The sequence below is a fragment of the Podarcis raffonei genome, chromosome 8, assembly GCF_027172205.1.
Source record: "Podarcis raffonei isolate rPodRaf1 chromosome 8, rPodRaf1.pri, whole genome shotgun sequence".
Taxonomy (NCBI): Eukaryota; Metazoa; Chordata; class Lepidosauria; order Squamata; family Lacertidae; genus Podarcis; species Podarcis raffonei.
In genome coordinates, this window is record NC_070609.1 from 65,971,019 (window position 1) to 65,991,334 (window position 20,316).

The following is a 20,316-nucleotide window of genomic DNA, read 5'->3' on the forward strand; positions in this document are numbered from 1 at the left end:
CTTAACAAGACAAATAGCGGCTGAGGGGTGTGCAAACCAAGTCCTTTGAGGGAGGGTTGAAAGAGCTGGGAATGTTTAGTCTGGAGAGATGAAGATTAAGAAGATCATGCTTTTCAACTACCTGAATGGCTGTCTTGCTCCAGAGTGGAAACTGCGTTTCAGCAGAACATTAGTAGAGGGCTCTTAATGTTGAGGACTGTTCCTGTTAAGTTGTGGGTGAACATATCAGACGACACAGCGATTCTTCAGACAGCTCTTGTTTATTCACAGGCCAGAACTGAACTGAAGGGTTCAGCCAACCTGCTTATATAGAGCTCAACTACAAAGCAACAGTAACAACTTCCTGTAACTATCCAATCACTGAACGTCACTTTCAATTCCTTATTTGCATATGCAGACCTGAGTGAAACTATTTACAGTATTCCCCTGCTGGCCCAGGGTGAGAACTTCAGTACATAACAGTTCCAGAAGGGAAATGGGCTCCTTCAAGAAGCAGTAGGCTCTCACAATCACACACACACAACCAGCATGGCAGCAGGCTGCCCGCTTCCCTGAGCAGTGAGAAATTCTGGGGACCAGCACAGCTAAGGGAGCTAAGCCTTTGTTTCCTTCGGATCAAAGAGCAGTGGAGATTGATGGCGTCCTTGCGATATTTGTTTTATTTGCAAGTCCTCTCCTTTCAGCCAACTTGCAGAGCTGCTGTTTTCCTGGACTCCTATGTTCTTTTTACACTGCATTGCCCATTGCATTATGTAACTGTGACCTTTTGATCAACATAATGCCACGTCACACCAGAAATTTAAATGGCATAAAAAAAGTAGGCCGGAAGACAACCATGAATTCCATCGCATGAAATTATGATGCAAAACTCCCAGGATTTTCTGGGTTGCAAATAGATAGATTCCTCTCCCCCTCCTCTCCCCCTCCCGGACAGAAATTAGCACTAAAGTTCTGCAAGATTCCACTAGTAGTTTGCTGAAAAAGTCAGCAAACTTTTTCAGCAGGGGGCCAGTCCACTGTCCCTCAGACCTTGTGGGGGGCCAGACTATAATTTGAAGAAAAATAAAGAACGAATTCCTATGCCCCACAAATAACCCAGAGATGTATTTTAAATAAAAGGACACATTCTCATGTAAAAACACGCTGATTCCCGGACCGTCCGCAGGTCGGATTTAGAAGGTGATTGGGCCGGATCCGGCCTCCGGGCCTTAGTTTGCCTACCCATGTTTTAGACCCTGGGCTAGGGACTGGTGAATCTGCCAGTTTCAGTTGCTCTCAGTTTCTTATTTTCCCAATCTGAAGTCCAGTTTTCCACTTTTCTACATCAAGTTGTGCTTTTTGGCATTGTCTGTCACTTTCTTGGGGGTCATTTAGGGGGTTCTGCAATGACAGAATCATGGGATTTGGCCCTAAGGTCTAAAGTTAGGTGATCCTGAGTTTTGCAGTCTTAGAAGGGCCCCTTCTCTTTACAGTGGTACCTCGGGTTATAGACACTTCAGGTTACAGACTCCGCTAACCCAGGAATAGCACCTCAGGTTAAGAACTTTGCTTCAGGATGAGAACTGAAATTGAGGGGTGGCAGCGGAGGCCCCATTAGCTAAAGTGGTACCTCAGGTTAAGAACATTTTCAGGTTAAGAATAAACCTCCAGAACAAATTAAGTTCTTAACCCGAGGTATCACTGTAGCTGGTAAAGTGTTTTATTTCCACTTAATTCAAGTGAGATCCTAGATTTCTGCCCTGGAGGTGCCATGGCCTCCCAAGCAGCACCCCCTGCAGGCAAATGACTACCCCACCCGGGAACCACCCAGGGCCGGGGTGATTTGTTTAAAATGAAGAAGAAGAGAAGAAGAGTTTGGATTTGATATCCTGCTTTATCACTACCCGAAGGAGTCTCAAAGCAGCCAACATGATCCTTTCCCTTCCTCCCCCACAACAAACACTCTGTGAGGTGAGTGGGGCTGAGAGACTTCAGAGAAGTGTGAGTAGCCCAAGGTCACCCAGCAGCTGCATGTGGAGGAGCGGAGACACGCACCCGGTTCCCCAGATTATGAGACTACTGCTCTTAACCACTACACCACACTGGCTCTCGATATTCCAGACTATACTCAAGAACACATTCCTGCATTGCAGGGGGTTGGAGTAGATGTCCCTTGGGGTCCCTTCCAACTCTACAATTCTATGATTCTATGACTCTGGGAGAACCCAAAGTGACAGACACATTCACATTCATTCAACAGCAGATGCTCAACATCAAGCACACACACTATTCAACAGGGTCCCCCCCTGAGTTCTTCCAGGAGATGTACCAGTAGATAAATAGACAGGCTAACAAGGAAGATTAAAAATTAAATACATACAAGGTGAATCATTGTCAGCTATTTACTCACCTTCAAAGGTATTTTTCTCCCTAGCACCAGAACATGTTTCCACCCCCACCCCCCTTGGGAGTTTAAGAAACAAATCTAGATTTCTGATTTCCATTCAGGGAGCTGCCATTAGCAATACAAAGAGACAATGGGTTTCCGCTGCACCCAAAACCATTATTCCACCCACCCAGGCATAATCTTGTTTATATGAAGATAATATTCCCTTCAGGCGACCCATTTCCAATCTTGCTGTTCATAAACAGAAATTACACTTTCCTCAGACTAGACAAGGTTGCCTTCTCCCTCCCTCCTCCACTGCTTCTGAATGCACAACACAACAAAACCTTAGCAGGCTCAGCCTGCTGCAAAGTTACTCATTTTAAGCAAAACAGAAGGGCTGAGTTGAAAAGCTCTGTGAGAAAGCACCTGCTTTCTGTACAGGAATTCCCGGGGCTTTTTTCAGCTGGAACTCACCAGAACTCAGTTCCGGCACCTCTCAGGTGGGCGCATTGCCATAATGTTCCACTCTTCCTTAGGACGTCCCTATTTTCACTGGAGAAACGTTGAAGGGTATGGAGTTATGCGACCCCTAAGCCAATGAGATAACCTTTAGAAGACATCTGAAGGCAGCTCTGTATAGTTTTATTATGTTTTCATATATGTTGGAAGCTGCTCAGAGTGGCCAGGGCAACCCAATCAGATGGGCAGGGTATAAATAATAAAGTTGTTATTGTTGTTGTTGAATAGGACATCCCTATTTTCATCAGAGAAATGTTGAAGTAATATTAGCTGGTAATATTAGCTAGAAAAACCAAGGATTGAATGAGGGATCTTCTGCCTATCAAGCATCTCCTCTGCCACTGATTGCCCATATATGTTGCCCATACATGTTGGAAGCCACTCAGAGTAGCTGGGACAATCCAGTCAGATGAGCAGAGTATTATTATTATTAATAATAATAATAATATTTAGGACACCCCTATTTTCATCAATGTTGGAGGGTATGCAGGGCTGGCTGGCAACCCACCAACATCTGCAACCTCCATATAAATAGGTTTCCCTCCTGGAAACGAGCTACAGGTGACCCAAAGTTCTTGCTCTTCATGGGTATGGCTAGTTGGCCAAGCTTCCTGGGTGCTCCAAGTGCAGCAGAAAATGGCTGAGGGAGCTATGGTTAGTATACACCACATTCAGAGAGAAAACAAAAAAAAATTTTCCTTCCAGTAGCACCTTAAAGACCAACTAAATTTTTTTGTTTTGACTATGGCAGACCAACACGGCTACCTATCTGTTCAGAGAGAAAGCGAGAGAAACACCACAACACAGACCCACACCCTAAGCACACACGTATTCACAACACACAGAGAACCCTGTTCTCAATACGGTAGGCGTTTCCCAATCAGGAAACCTCCCCTGCGTCATTTGTTCAGTCACATAAATGCCGCTTCCCGTGCGCCACTTGGCAAGAGGAGCGAGTGAGTGCCAAAGCCCCAAACCTGAACTATTCCACCCGCTTTGACTTTGTTCAGCATGGAAGAGCTATCAAGAGTGCTCAGCTGTGGCTGAAGGAGCACATTAAACAACATTATATGCCATTGTCAGGATGACAGAGCAGAATCCCTGAAGAATAATTAAGAAGTCACTTAACTGAATGAAGGACAAGGAAAAGGAGACCTCCCTGCGTCTTGAATGAGGGATTGATGCACTGACGATGAGTCACCGCTTTGAAGGAGAGTAAATAGCTGCAGAACTTGACCCTCCATTTTCCTAGCTGGGTGGGTGAGGTGGGGAAGGGGATGACAGGAATGTGTTGATAACAGGAGGTAAAACAAACCATTTTGATTCCCACCCCCCCATTTATATTTCTGCTTTCCAAAAAGGCAAGCAATCATATGAGCAGGGTGCTTATGCTTTCCAAAAGTGAAAAGAATACGCAACTTCTAAATATCTGAAAGTTTTGTAATGGCTGCATCGCTGGTTCAATGCCTGTGCAACATCTGAACTTCAGTCTTGTTTCTCATTCAACGTACAGTCCTAGCTTAGTTGTGTATCACTTCCCATCCAGCAATGCAGACCTGGTTTAATTTTATTCCCCAACACAGACCTGGCTTAACTGTGCATTGTTCCCAATTCAACAGCACACAGCCAGTTTAACTGTCCATCACCTCCCATTCAGCAATGCAGACCTGGTTTAATTGCATTTTACTCCCCCTTACAACAGCAGCACAGAGCCTATTTAACAGTACAGGCTCAGCTTAACTGTGCATCGCCTCCCATTCAACAGCACATGCCTGATTTAAATGTGCATCCATTCGTCAGCACAGATTTTGCTTAACTGTACACCATTCCCAGCCCAATGGCACAGGCCTAGCTTAATTACAGGGCTAATCCGGATTTGCACTTGCATATCCCTCAACTGTCCTGATTAAATTGGGACCTCCCATTTTGGGGGTCTTGTGCAGGCTATATGAATCGCACGATAATATAGCCCCAGAAAACAGGAATCCCGGTTTTCTGCTGCAACATGTTGGAGGGTATGCACTTGTCCCATGCTTAGAAAGCATGAATTTTTTTTTACCAGTTTTGCAGAACTGGTAAAAAAAAAAAAAACGTAGCTTGGCTTCTCGCCAAAATCAAGGAGGGAAAATGGAATGTGTGTGTGGAATCTGTGTGGCTAAATTCTACATTTTCAGGAAATTCCACCTGAAACTGTCTGAAAAGCATGATAACGATATAATAAAGTAACAAAACTAAACACAAACACATTTTAATAAAAGCAATCGCTTGAGGCTGCAGCTATCAGCCGTCGCCATGAGAACAGGGCCGGGAACACAGTGACGTGCAAACAGGACCACCAAGATCTCCCTGTGTGTTTGTTCATGTTTTCAGCTTCCCTTCCTCTCTTATCTCTGAATTAATCTGGTGGCTCTCAGGGAAAGAAAAACGCAGAAAGTTTGATTAGCCTTTACGTGTCGATGCTGCTGCAGTCTCTGGATGGCTTGATCTGGAGGATGGTACGTGCTGGGGGAGAAGATAAAAGAAACTGGGGGTTCGGCAGAAAGTAATAAAATGGTAACTGGGGTTGTTTGAAACTGAATTGGATTTCGATAAAAGGAAAAGACTTTGCACTGCTGAGTCTTTTAAAAAAGACTCAAGCACAATTGTCTAAGGTACAGCTAGAGAGCCCCAGGCCCAGGGGGCAATGTGGTTCTCCAATTGGCTCCATCCAGCCCTCCAGGTCACACACACCCTCCTGTGCCACCCCTCTTCTCCCCAGGCCACCCCCCCTTCATCACCCCTGTTTTGTACCCTCTAAGTATTTACACCAGTCAGGAAAGCATTTTGAACTTCGATAATGCTTGCTTGCTTACTTACCTGGGTGGGGCCATTGTATCTCTAGTTTGCTTTTAAGGCATATGGTTGTCAGAAGGTTGCCTGCTCCCTGCCATTAACTGCCCCATGCTCCTTTCCACACACTCTGCATTAACTTCCAGCATGGAAAACTGTCACCAGAAGGCCCCTGCTAAGCACTGCATCGTGTGGCAACTCAATTTTCTACCCAATTGCCCAGTGAAACTAGAAGGTATTCACAAACGAATGCCCTTCCCACCCTGCATGCAAGAATCAGGTAGCCATGCACACCTTGACACGGTTGATGTTCACACCACTCATACTCCCACTGCGGTCCACGAGAAAGATGAATTCTCCGTGGCTCTTCCTGAGGTTGGGTTGGACTGTCCTCAGATCAGGACAGAAGTTCAACATGATCACTGGGTGGTGAGGGATGTCCTTGTGGAGCCGCTTCCTGATGATTTCTGTCTGCAACAACCAACAAGAAAATCGGTACAGGCTGTTGATGTCTTTCATTTAAAAACAAGCAAGCCAGTTTTATTCCTTAGAACGGCGGGTCCTTTTCATAAATTAGAATCATGGAGCTGAAGATAGCACTTCCCCTTATAACCTAGGGTTCATCCACACTTTCGCTTGGCCTGCATTTTGATTGTACTTGAACTGACCAATTCCCCCCAGCCTGAGAACTTTTCTTGTTCTGTGGCTGTGCCTTGCAAAGATCTGATCTTACTGAACGGGATCTTACCAGATGCGTGGGAAATCTGAAGAGAGCTTTTGCTTAACTAAGCTTCCATTCAGTGGGTAAGATGAGATTTTGGCAAGGCACAGCTGTGGAACAATGAGAAAAGCTGGGGAAATTAATTGGTATACAATATGATCAAAACAGGGGTCAAGGAAATGTGGGGATGAGCCCTTATTCTCAGTGGCCTTTGTACCTTTCCTCTCCATGTGTGGGTGTGTGTACACACATATTCTCCCTTTCCTTTCTCTCTCTTTTTCTTTTTTCTATGCTGTTCTTTATCTTATATACCCTGTTGTTGTTTAGTCATTTAGTCGTGTCCAACTCTATTTCCATGCTATTACTGTTATTAGTTTTATTTCTACACACTTCTTTTCCATTAACTCCTCATTCTCTCGTTATGTGTGTATGTGGGGTGGGTGGGTGTCTTTCGTATTTCTTTATATTAACATGATTCCTAACGGATTGAGTAATTATCTATGTCATCACATCCAATGAAATGTGTCATTCCTTCTCTCCATTTGTCTTCAACTTTTCATTATATAAATACCCGCTCCCCCCACCAAAAAGCAATGATGAGACGTTATGAAGATATCAGAACTGCATGATGATACGAAAACATTTATCTGAGCTTTTAAAAGGAAATAAAGGTGGGATTCGTTTAATAGGATGTCTTGTGTCATGACCGATATGCATGTACCCATCAGACTACTTCATCTCTCAGCGGCCACTTGGTAGCAACCATTCCATCAGGGTGGAAGAGACAGAGAGAGAAGAGAAGCAGAACATTTCATCAGCCTAGTTGAGAAGCCAGTGATATGGGGCTCCTCTCCTCTTCCTTAAACTGTCTATAATTTAATGGTCATTACAAGAGCTTTGTAACCAAGAACTAGTGCCAGAATTCACTTTTCCTCCTCAATCCCTTCTAGGGTTGCCATATTTCAAAAAATGAGAATCCGGACACTAAAGTTGAGCTCTCTTTCTTTGGCAAAGTTGTTGAGCCTTCCCACCCCACCCCAACCCCTTTTTGGTCAACATTGTTGAGTTTGTTTTGCACAATGTGAAAAAAGAAGAAGTTGTGAGCTTTTTTTAAGGGAATTCGCTAAAATCTACACTTCCAACATGAGTTGCCGTACGTCTGGATTTTCCCAGACATTTCAGTGATTTCCGCCCGGACGAGGGCCAAATCCCAGCTATGTACGGAAAATTCTGGATGTATTGCAACCCTACTTTTCCTCTTGTGCCATGTCTAAGGGCAGGGCCTCTGTTATTATTGATTTTAGTGAGTTGGTCTCAGAGTCTTCTTTTGGCTGAAGAGTGTAGGCAAACATTTCCCGCACTGCTAGCCTTGGAACTATTGGAACTCAATAGTGCAGCTGCTCTGCCAAGAATAAAATGTGTTTCTGCTTAATCATCTCAGTCCCCCTGTGCCTTGAATTGGGAAAGACATTTGCATGGGTTCTTATTAACACCCTCAACCCATTATCCAATTATGGTATAAACTAACAAAAGCTCATTAGTTGCCCACTGTTTCCCCAGGATGTTTGTCCCACGTAATCCCACTAGCTAACGAGTATTTGCATAACACGCCAAAGACAGGAGCTTAATTACAATTTTCAACCGACATTCTGAAACTTAATATTCTAAAGAAAGAAAGGAACTCCAACAGAGTCTTGTGGAGGCTGTTTGCCACCAGAAATCGCTCCATTTGCAGCTTTCTTGGATATTGTCAACTGGGCACCTCACAAGCTGCTGAGTGTAATAGGATCACTTTTCCTATTCAATGCACATTGATTTCACTAGCTATTCCACCATAATATAATGGGGGAGCCTTACTAAAATCAAGATACGCTACATCCACAGTATTCCCATGATCCACCAAGTTAGAAACTATCAAAGAAAAGAAGAAACAATTCATCTGGCATGACTTGTTTTTGAGAAACCCATGCAGGGTCTTTGTAATCACAACATCCTTTTCTAAGTGCTCACAGACTGTTCAATTATCTGTTCTAGGACCTTTCTTGATACAGTGGTACCTCGGGCTACATACGCTTCAGGTTACATATGCTTCAGGTTATAGACTCCGCTAACCCAGAAATAGTGCTTCAGGTTAAGAACTTTGCTTCAGGATGAGAACAGAAACTGTGTTCCAGCGGCGCGGCAGCAGCAGGAGGCCAGGCCCATTCAGCATCCTGTTCTCACACTACCAATCAGGTGCCCCAATGGGAACCCTGCACAACAACAGCAACTCTCCCCACTTGTGATTTCCAGCCACTGGCACTCAAAGGCATCCTGCCGCTACATAGCCACTGAGGCTAGTAGCTATTCATAGCATTATCTTTTATAAATATCCAAGTTGCTGGCTGTCACTGCCTCCTGTGGGGGCAGATTCCACAGGCTGACTGTATGAAGAAGTCCTTTCTTTTGTCTATCCTGAACCTCCCAACATTCTGCCTCTTTCTTGGAGGTCTCTTGAGTTCTAATACTATGGAGAGAGGGAGAAAATCTGTTCTCTATTCCCTTTCTTTGCAGCCACAGAAGTGCAAAGACCTACACTAGTGGCCAAAATCGTGGAAATCTTTTGGAAAAAGTGTATTTCTGAGGTTTGGTGGCTCATAACACCACTTTTTTTGAGTAATACCATAATACAGTGGTACCTCAGGTTATAGACGCTTCAGGTTACAGACTCCGCTAACCTAGAAATAGTACCTCGGGTTAAGAACTTTGCTTCAGGACAAGAACAGAAATTGTGCAGTGGTGGCGTGGTGGCAGTGGGAGGCCCCATTAGCTAAAGTGGTACCTCAGGTTAAGAACAGTTTCAGGTTAAGAATGGACCTCCAGAACAAATTAAGTTCTTAACCCGAGGTACCACTGTATTATGTATCAATGAAAAAATAATTTAATGAAGAATGTAATGCAACAAAGTTTGTTCAATTATCTGTATTCTATCAAAAGTTATAGGCAAATAACCAGAAAAAGGAAGCACAACTTGCTTAGGTTAATATGCAGTAGTTTTCCTTCATTTGAATGTAGCCAATGAGCATGACTGTGTAAAGACAGCCAATTAGGTGTTATGAGCCATCAAACCTTGGAAATACACTTTTTCCAAAAGGTTCCATAATTTTGGCTACTAGTATAGCAACCTGCTTTCTATAGTGGCCGACCAGATGTTTCAAGGAAGTCACAGGCAACACCTGGGGGAAACACCCCTCCCCTGTTATTTCCCCACTGGGAATTCAGAGTCATGCTGCCCCAGAACATGATGTACCCGGATCATAGAATTGTAGTTGGAATGGACCCTGAGGATCATCTGGTCCAACCCTCTGCAATGTGAGAATATGAAACCATCCCATACGGGGTTCGAACCTGCAACCTTGGCATTCTCAGCACTGCACTCTAACCAACGGAGCTATCAGCAGAAGTGGGGAGCCTGTGGGCCCTCCAGGTTGTACAACCAGCCAAGCTAGCGTGACCAATGTTCAAAGTTGATGGGAGTTAGAGCCCATCAACATATTGAGGGCCGCAGCTAAGCTCCCCAAATTGTAATGAAAGCTATCAATACCCATCCAGACCTTATTTCCTCAATGAATTTGGTCAAACCGCACACCATTATGGGTGCAAACCATGCTTATTGCTGGCTGCTTCTCATAATGATTTAAGAGTCAATCTCTCTCCTCCCAGGGAACTCTGAGAACTGTAGCTATGTGAGGCTGGCGTAGAAAATGGAGGGAAGACTGGCTCGCTCTTCTGCCCCTCACCTTTCTCTCTGCACTTGCATCTTTCTTGGTCCCTTTAATGAAGTCATTCCGCCCCTTCAGGTGCTGCTCATATTCTGCAGGGGACATGTCACCCTCTTCCATTAATACATGGGGCATGTGAGGCTCTGGAACGGCAGGGAAATTGGGAGAGAAAAAGAAGAGATCAGGTTTGCGAAATCTACTTTGTGATTTTTCTAGAACTTTGAGATCCACTGTTAACAGGAGCTGGGGGCACTGAGAACAGGGTGGGGGGGTGCTTTTTCAGCCAGAGGATAGAGGAAGATGGGTAGAATGTCTGTATAAACTAGTCTACTGTACAAAGTGTGGGATAACCAACCTCCTATAACCAACATGCTTAAGTCTAATTAATGCATGAAGGGGTTAAGACCATAGAGTAAGCTGTCCTGCCAGGCTCAGCTCCCCTTGGGAGGGACTAGGTGCAAGGTACATTTTTAAAAAGCCACCCCCAAAATGACAAATGCAGAGGCAAGATTGGATCGACAATTTACCAGGGACCGGAAACTATGGACTGTCCCTGGTTAGGTGGAGAATATTCAAGACGTAATGTTTCTTGCGCTGTCTAAACAGAGAAGGAGGGATCTCTGGGATGGGGAGGCCCCAGAAGTCAAGAGACAGCAAGCATGGCCCACCTACCGCTTGGATGGATCAGGATCTCCACGGGTCGGTCAAAAGTATGTTTATTCGCCAGCGTGATCACAATGCTCTTGGCAGATCTGGCTGAAGGAGCGGCATCTGCGCGGATCTCGTGCGTCGGGCTTTCAACTCCTAGTTGGGGAAGCCAGCATGGGAAATATGATGGAGAACCCAAAAGAACTTGAGAAGAGGTGTGTGTGTGTGTGTGTGTGTAGGAGCCATTGTGGAGTAGTGGTTAGAGTGTCAGACTAGAACCTGGGAGACCAGCGTTCAAATCCCCACTCAGCTATAAATCTTGTTGGGCAATCTTGGGCCAGTCACTGTTTCTCAGTCTAACCCACCTCGCAAGGTTGTTGTGCGAAGATGAATCTGGAACCCAGAAAACTTGAGTTTGGAGAAAAGGTGGGCATATAAATGCAATTGTAAGTAACAGCAAACTCATGCACTGCTACGATAAAAAGCAGGGTGGTAATTGATTTTAATACTGCTACTTTTCAACAAAACGTTTTCACCATGTTTGCTGTAGCCTTGCTTGCAGTGCAAGCCCTACTGAAGTGTAAACCATGCTAAACTCAAACTGAACTATGTGCCGGTGCATGTTACAGAAGTCATGCCTGCTTCACTCCTCCCCGACTTTTGCCTCAATAGGAGCCATGGTCTGGCTTAGCATTATGTATCGTTGGTTTATTTCCAAACAAAACCATGAGCTGTGAACCAAGGTTTATTCTTTGCTTAGCACTTATGGTTTGTTCGAGGGAAAACAAACCATAAGCCTAGGTCTGGACATAGTGCTAAGCCAGACAATGGCTTAACTTCCAGCCGTGCAGCAGAAAAAGTTGGTGTGAGGTGTAGCAGCCTTAATTTTTATCCCTTGCACCAACACCACATACAAAACCATAGTCTAGTTTGACTATGAGCGAGGGAAAGGGCTGTAGCTCAGCAGCAGAGAACCTGTTTTGTACTCAGAAGACCCCAGGTTCACTCTCTGGTAGGGTTGCAATATTTTGAAGAGCAAAAAACCAAAAGGACACCTTTGCCGACTTCTATTTTTAACTATGGACCACTATGATGATTCCACCCATGAAAAAGAGGACATGTCCGATTAAGAACTGTGTGGAAATGAATTACTGATCAAAGAGAGGACTGGTGGGAACATCGGGAATGGAAAGAAAGCTTTGTGATGCAGTTACAAATGGAGATTCGTTAAGACAGGCCCGCCCACAGGAGGACGAGGGGGAGGAGGTCCATGGTCATCGGAATGTGAATGTATGGTTATCAGAATGTGAATTTGACCTGGCAGGGCCCCCTGAGATACAGATTGGCAGGCCTGTGGAAATCAACGGACAGACTGTGGGAATGTTCTTTACGGAGGTGTGGAAATGGCGTCTGTCCTTTATGTGATATGGCTCTTGGAGAGTGTAAAATCCACACAGGATATGTTTGTTTTCAACCCGCTTGTGAAGATTATCAGAGATCACAAAGAAAGGAATATATGATAACAACAAGAAGATGAGGAAAATAACAAAGAGACTATCTGGACAGAAGTGGACAGAACTGTGCAATTAAAGCAGCAGCAAGAGTGATGTTTGGATCCCTTTCGGAGCTCGAAGTATGGGTACCCCCAACAAAATTTTAAAAATTTGGCTGTATAATTTGGAACTAATGTGATTTGGAATTAATGTGATTTGATTGGCCTGTTAATAAAAATTATTTTATAAAAAAAGAGGACATGTCCTGGTCAAAGAGGACATATGGCAACCTTGTGAGATCATCTGGGAAAGAATCCTCACTGAAAATCTGAGAACTCTGCCAGTCAGTGTAAACATTACTGAGCAAGGTGAGCCAATGATCTGATAGCTTCCAATTGCTTAGATTGGAGGAGTCGGCCACGGAGTAGCAGTCTGGGGGCTGATAGGGGTTATAGTTCCATACCAGGTGGATGTTCAAAAATGTTCCCATCCCTGCCCGCTTTTATATAGACTTACCTGCAAGTAAGCACGGTCCTCTGATCTCCAGGTAGAAGCTGAACTCATACTCAGTAGGATTCGTCGCTTCCGTTTCCAAAAGCCGAGCCAGACAGAATTTTCCGGGCTGATCCGGAGTAGCAACACCACAGTAGTGTCTGTCTCTGCTAAGAAGGAGGCGATTTGTAAAGGGAATGCTAAAACGCAACTTTCAGGTTGTGCACAGGCCCATCTAAACCATCAAAAGGACTTCAAAATTCCCATCCAAAATCCTCCCTGTATTTTTGAGTCTTGAACAATCTGGGCTTTCCTTAAAAGCAGAAGCAAAAGTCCTGTTCCTTGTTATACGACTAAACTTTAGATAGCATGGAGAGCTATCTATTCCCTTCACAGAGCTATAATTTTCAAACCACTCTGAAAACTGTAGCTTTCTGAGGGAAATGGGGTCTCTGAACAGCTCTCTGCACCTTTAACAAACCAGAGCTCCCAGAATTCCTTGGGGAAGCCATGACTGTGGAGAAGGGTATCATAGGGCTTTCAGTGCATGCTGCGCATGTAGCTTAAGAGGCACACATGAGGCTCCCAGGTGATTCTGCCATAGTGTCCCTTCAGGCCATGCTTTAAAGCCTTGGCAGCTTTGCCCTAGGATGTGGCAATGTTGTCCCTCCCTCCCTCTTGTAGCGCTAGCTAAACCCATCAAGAGCAATATTTCATGTCGGTCCCTTACAATCGAAGGTGGTGTCCAGAGATGGTGGCGGTGGCATCTGTGCTATTCTGGGGGACCTTAGGGACACACACAGCTGGAAGGAGGACCCTCACAGCACCGCTGGGAAGGGTCTGCAGCTCTGAGGAGGTACTGATGCAGATGGAGACATTTTCCTGAGAAGGAACGATGCCCAAATTGGCCACAAAGACGATCCTCTCCAAATCCTCATCTAGCACAATACGTCCTGTGTAAAAGAAAATAAATGACAAAATGTCAAAACATTCATATCCCCAGCAACCCCACCCACCTCTCTATATAAGGGTTGCCATGGCCTAGTTTTCAGAAGTCCTAACTACCACTAGCGATGGGTGAATCCCTCCATTTTGGTTACTCTCATTTTCTCATGTTTTCAATCTTAAATTCAGTTCTTCTCATTTCCAAATCAGGTTGCTTTTTTTTAATAAAATAAAAAATGCCTCCAAATAGACATAGTTCTTGCCTAGTATAAACATTTTTGTCAAGCAATTTCAGCCTAACATACAACATTTTTGTATGCTGTTTTCATTAATATCCTCCTTTTAATGTGCACACTTTATCTTATTGTATGCATTTTGGTACGCCACATCATCATTCACTATGAAAAAGTGTCTGAGCAGCTTATGAAAAGACAATATTAAGAATAATGCAAAACCAAAGCAATATATTTCAGTAACACAATTTCAGTACACCCATTTTGATCCTAGTCTGTATGTGTATTGGACTTGATTATTTGTTTGCTTTGAATGTATGTACTGCTTGCCGATATTTTCATTGTTAAATTGCTTTGGGATGCCTTATGGGAAGTGATTCATAAATGATACAAATAAATAACTCTGTGTGTAAAGGAATTCTACCCTGACAAGGACTGGGGCACTGTCAGATTGGGGAGTGGCAAGGGAAAAAGAAATTTCTCTTCAGTTTTCAGGAGGGGTTTGCTGTTTACTTTACTTGACCTTTCAAGGTGGCCAAAGGTATTCTGTTCCCCCTCCTTTGCTTTTAAAACTTTTTTCCCTTAGAAAGGTTGTTTTTGCCACTTCCCAGATAAGGGTGGCACTCGGCTGCCACTCTGCCACCTAGTGGCCTGGAAGGTCTACACCCTCACCAAGAGTTGCTACCATGTTAGATGTGGTTGTATTTTCCTCGCAAATAATTCTCTCACCACCTTCGTCCAGGGCCCTGCCATTGGGGAGGCTGCAGCAGTCAACGTAGCAGTCGTCAATTCTGGCCTTGTCTTTGATTTGCACGGTCACAACCCGTTCAGAAATCATCGCCTCAAAGCCAACCACAGTTGTGTATTCATCCAATGGGTAGACAAAAAGCCCTGCCAATGGGAAGCATCCTTTCAGGAGACATAATGCTTATGCCTGGGGTCAAAGGTCATTGGGGCTGGGGGTGGCTAAGGCAAGGAACCTCACACCTGGGAAACAAATCTGATCCTAGGGACGTTCTCCTCCAGCAACATCCCAGGCCAATGTTATGAGTCCCAAGGAGATGTCTTGGAGGGGCTGGTCAAACCAGGATGAGAGATGGGAGGAGTTGGATGATGACCCTAGGGAAGCTCTGCAGTCCCTTTCCCATCAGCTCCCGCACCAGTCTCACCTTCAGCACTGGATCAACCACCTGCATAACTAGAACCCACCCCTGGTACAGCATCCAGGAAGCACCTCACACCTAGCCTGGTCCATGGCAGTTGCTGACAGCCCCTCTGTCACTTAGGTTGTGGAGGTGCCAGTACCAGCACGGACAGACAGATCATACCCAGCCCAGCCAAAGGAGTTCCTGTTTGGTTGCCCAGCGCAAAGAAACATTCTGCTTGCTGCACTGAAGTTGCATCCACCCCAGTCCTAGGTACAGGGGCCAAGGGGGCATGTTGCTTGCTGGGTCAGCATCTTAGCTGATTTAGCCGCGTGAGATTCCAGGGTCTGGATCAGCTGGGTTCCTGACGTCACCACTAACACCAGGTGTGCTAACAGGGATGGGGCAGGTGGCAAACTGCAGGACGCCTTGCTGTGGGTCTCCTCAGAGAGGCTTGCCTCCTTAGACCCTTTAGGAAGCCTCTCCCATGTGGACACATATCACCTGAAACAGATTAATAAGGCTTGAGTATGGGCATGGGTGCACATTCCCTCTGTCCCTTACCTTCAAAGGGGTGGGTCTCTGAGTTGCTGTAGGTGAGAGAGGCCGTCATCCCAAAAGCATAGCCGCTGACACAAGAGGTCACCTCAGAGGCCGCGAGAGGGAGAGCAGAGTTGGTCATCCGGTTGATGAGCCCCGGCATGGTGCTAATTGTCTCTCCAGACTGGAGCAGGGTGGGAAACCACAGTAACAGTCAGATTGTTAGCTTTTTTTTCTTGGCAACTTAACTCGAAGATTTATAGGGGCTGAGGAATGCTGGCAGCCCCATCACCTGCTCCTGCTTGGGGGACTAATTGTTAACACCTGCCTGAGGGACGCCACCCAGAGATACTTGCTTACAGAATCGCTCCTTCATGACAGGTGTTAGGCCAGGCCAATGGCCCATCTAGTCCAGCATCTTGAAACCTTCATTTTGGATGTGTTTCCTGATTGGTGGTTTCAGACCCTCCAATGAAAATAGGGACACCTATTTACTATCTTTTAGTAAAAAAAACCCAGAGGCATTCCTTTTAGGTATAATCACAAATGATATTCCTGACAATCAAAGGAAAGTATGCCTCTATGCGACAACAGCTGCCAGGATGCTCATAGCAAAAAATTGGAAAGGGAGAAAAATTCCATCAATGAAAGAATGGCAAATTAAATTTTGTGAATATATAAATCTGGCAAGACGCACAGCATTCATAAGGGGACAATCGGACCAAAAATTATTAAAAGAATGGGGATGTGCTAAAGAGTATATGAAAGAACATTGTTCTGGAGTAAGCATATTGGTATGTAATGAATGAAGCTTTGCAGGGTTAAAGAAAGAGAAAAATGGTGTAAAAAGTACAGTGGTGCCTCGCAAGACGAAATTAATTCGTTCCGCAAGTTTTTTCTTCTTGCGAGTTTTTCGTCTTGCAAAGCACGGTTTCCCATAGGAATGCATTGAAAATCAATCAATGCGTTCCTATGGAAACCGCCTTCAGACCAGGTCCGGGGACAGTCTGTCCCCCGACTTCTTCTGAAGGCTGGGGAGGGGGGGACAAGGGCTTTTCTTCCCACCGCCAGCCTTCAGAAGGCTGTTCTGAAGGCTGGCGGTGGGAAGAAAAGCCCTTCTCCCCACCCCCAACCCCGCAAACTCCGGGGACAGGAGGGCTTCGCTGCCAACCCCCAGCATTTTAAAAGCCCCCGGGACAGTGGAGACTTCTCCGCTGTGCCGGGGCGATCTTAAAATGCTGGCGGTGGGGAGCAAAGCCTTTCGGCCTCCGCCGGCCTTCCTAGACCTCTTCTGAAGGCCGGCGGTGGGCGAAAGTCTTTGCTCCCCCCCGCCTGCCTTCAAAAGCCGTCCGGGATAGCGGAGAAACGCGCTGCGCTTCTCCGCTATCCCGGGAAGGCAGGGGGGGGAGCAAAGACTTTTGCCCCCCGCCGGCCTTCAGAAGAGGTCCAGGACCTCTTCTGAAGGCCAGCGGTGGGCGAAAGTCTTTGCTCCCGATGGCCAGCATTTTAAAAGCGGTCCGGGATAGCGGGAAAGCGCAGCGCGCTTCCCTGCTATCCCAGACCGCTTTTAAAATGCTGGCGGTGGGGAGCAAAGCCTTTCGGCCCCCGCCGGCCTTCCTGGACCTCTTCTGAAGGCCGGAGGGGGGCGAAAGGCTTTGCTCCCCACCGCCAGCATTTAAAAGAGGTCCCCGGAGATTTCCCTATGGGCTTTCTTCTTGCGAAGCAAGCCCATAGGGAAATTCGTCTTGCAGAACGACTCAAAAACAGAAAACTCTTTCGTCTTGTGAGTTTTTCGTTTTGCGAGGCGTTCGTCTTGCGAGGCACCACTGTATAAAGATAGAGGTATTCTACATTAGTCAGAACAACTTAGAGTAAAAATTTCAAGGTCTTAAAACAAAGAAAGGAAGTCAATATGTGTATATGTATGTAATGATTAGATTAGAATGATGATGTCGTTTTGTTTGTAGATGTGTGTTTTTGTTTTGTTTTTGTGTTCTTTTTTCTCTTGGGTTTTTTTCTTGTTTGTACTGTTTCATTTTGGATTCAATGTTTGTAATTTTGTTGTAATTTTGCATTGAAAAGAAAAAAAGAAAAAAGAAAAAGAAAGAAAATAAGGACATCCTAAAATAGTAGTAGTAGTAGTAGTAGTAGTAATAATAATAATAATAATAATAATAATAATAATAATAATAATTGTCAGCGCTGCCCGAGGTCCCAGCTCACAGAAGACCAACGCTGCTTCGTTCTTTAGTATAAAAGTCTTTATTGAAGTTCAGTTTCACTTCCACACGCGCAGCGTGCAACGCTACGTCTCTAAACTTAGACCGCCGAAGCTCCATCTGAATCTCCTCCCCCCTGACACCAGTTTAAGACTCTAGCCTTACTCCACCTCTTCCTCTGTTCCTTCCTCCTCTGGGTCCGCCTGCTCGCCGGGGTCTCACCCTTCCTAGACTCTTCTGACGCTGAGTCCCCTGACTCTTCCCCCTCCCTCCTTCGGGCTTTAGGACCTGGCTCCCAATCCGGGTTTTCTGCTGTCCCGCGCTCCTCCACATTTGAACTTGGCGCGCGCGCGCAACCTCCCACTTTCCTTCTGACCGTTACACTTGTGTCACTGCTCCCTCCTTCGGGGAGGCTAGCTGGACCTGACCTCCCCTCCGTTTCCCCACTTTCCGATGGGGGCGTGGTCAGCCCTGACTCATCTTCTCTCCCCACTGGAGGAGAGGCTGGTCCTGACTCATGTGACTCTTCCCCCCCCCACTGCGCTCTGGTGGGGGAGCTGGTCCTGATCCTCCGCTGCTCCCTTGGGAGTCCCCGCTGGCCCCTTGCTTCTGGTGCGTCCCCCCTGGGACCCCCCTTGCCCTTACCATAGGCGCCCCCTTCTGGGAATCTTCTGATTCGCTGGAGAAGCTCATGGAATCTCTCGGGTCACTGTCATACTCCCCTACGCTCCCCTCAGATTCCTCTCCTTCGCTCTCTATTTGCTCTCCCCCCTGTGCTTCTGCTCCTGAGCCTCTGACAATAATAATAATAATTTTTTACCCCGTCCATTTGACTGGGTTGCCCCAGTCACTCTAGGCAGCTTCCAACATTTCTAAAAACATAATAAAACTATACGGGGCTGCCTTCAGATGTCTTCTAAAGGTTGTCTAGTTACTTATCGCATTGTCTCAAGGGTCACCTAACTCCATACCCTCTGACATTTCTTCAGTGAAAATAAGGATGTCCTACCATACCCTCCAACATTTCTCCAATGAAAATAGGAGCGACTCCTAAGAAAAAATGAGACATCCCAGGATCAAATCAGAAACTGCAATGACTTCTGTAAATCTGGGGCTGTTCCTGGAAAATAGGGGCACTTGGAGGATGTAACATCAGCCTGTTTGGCATTTCAAATTGCAGGTTGCTTCCATTGACACCTTTAAGCAAATGACAACAAAAAGAAATCACCCAAGTCAATTCCATAATTCATTAAAATATGATCCACCAGGATGGTATCAGCAAAAAAAATTACAATCCATAAAATGCCACAGATTAACTGAGCAGCTCAGTCACACAGACATTCCAGCCTTTCTTGATTTAGATCAGAAAACCACTCATTAAACACATCAAATGGTGTGAACTTTGCCAAGTAATGTCTGAAATTAGGAAACAACTAAGTAAAGGGCCAGTAGCCCAGAGAGGCAAGACTACGTTAACACACATCAAATAGAAATACCTTTCCTGATTGACAGTTTCAGTCCTAAATGCGCTTTCCAGGGAGCAGTAAGCCACACTGAGCCGAATGAGACTTTATTACTTTTGAGCAAACATGTTTAGGATCTTTGCCCATGGGGCTAGGCTATGGGGAATAAAGCGCTATATAAAGTTCTACATTGAGCCCATGGTTTTAATTTTGTTTCCTGCTGATTGTGAAAGAATTATGCCCCAGAGGCACAGAAGTGTACTAGAGAGGAAAAGATGGTAGTTTTAATTAAGCGCTACCATTAACTATGCCTGTTGCTGGTTTAAAAAAATAATTACTGGTAAGAAAATTCATATAATACGCTCATTCTGGGATTGAGCTACTTCGGGATTTGGCAGAGGCGTAATCAACTTTGCATGGTTCCCTTGATCAAAACTCTCCAGCCCTGGAAATTTAGCTTCATTTAGAATTCTAAACTTTTATCTCTGACATGCAAACTTTTCACGAAAAGTAAACTCAGGGCACAAAAGAGAATGCACCCATCCTGCATTCTTGAGTGGTACAAACCCTGGTTAGCAGGACTAACAGCTCCCTTAGATAGCTTCCTATTCATTTCAAGAGAGTTTGCACAAAGCAGGTTTGCTGCGAATCAAGGCCTTAATTACATGAGTAGCAGCTTAAATCAGCCTACATTACGTTGCTGAAATGGAAACTGCTAACCAGAGGTGGATTTTTGTGTGTGAAAGGGCTGTGGACTCAGTTCAGTTTCTGGTACAAAAATCATAATTCTGTGCTCAGAATGCATTCAGAAGATCTCTCTGCTCTTTCTTTCTAACTCCAGACACCTTTGCAGATGGACCTGGTTCATAAAGATCTTGGGGTTCTAGCATAGGGAGTCCCCCCCGACTTTTAGTAAGCAATGCAAATGCGCTATAGATGA

The 20,316-nt window shown here is 45.3% G+C and overlaps 1 protein-coding gene across 6 annotated transcripts in view; it reads right to left on the reverse strand.

The window, feature by feature from the left end:
* VWA5B1 (von Willebrand factor A domain containing 5B1) overlaps nucleotides 1-20,316 on the reverse strand; it is a 72,333-nt gene that overhangs the window by 35,509 nt on the left and 16,508 nt on the right. For 3 of the 6 annotated variants that reach the window (XM_053400501.1, XM_053400497.1, XM_053400496.1), the window contains exons 2-8: nucleotides 15,719-15,878; nucleotides 14,739-14,900; nucleotides 13,562-13,784; nucleotides 12,856-13,001; nucleotides 10,871-11,002; nucleotides 10,217-10,341; nucleotides 6,011-6,187 (exon numbers count right to left, since the gene is read on the reverse strand). In XM_053400501.1, coding sequence (XP_053256476.1) covers nucleotides 6,011-6,187; nucleotides 10,217-10,341; nucleotides 10,871-11,002; nucleotides 12,856-13,001; nucleotides 13,562-13,784; nucleotides 14,739-14,900; nucleotides 15,719-15,857 — 1,104 coding nt within the window. In that variant the 5' untranslated portion in view covers nucleotides 15,858-15,878. Of the gene's footprint in view, nucleotides 1-6,010; nucleotides 6,188-10,216; nucleotides 10,342-10,870; nucleotides 11,003-12,855; nucleotides 13,002-13,561; nucleotides 13,785-14,532; nucleotides 14,574-14,738; nucleotides 14,901-15,718; nucleotides 15,879-20,316 lie in introns of those variants that run through there. The other 3 variants (XM_053400499.1, XM_053400498.1, XM_053400502.1) reach the window with 3 other exon arrangements.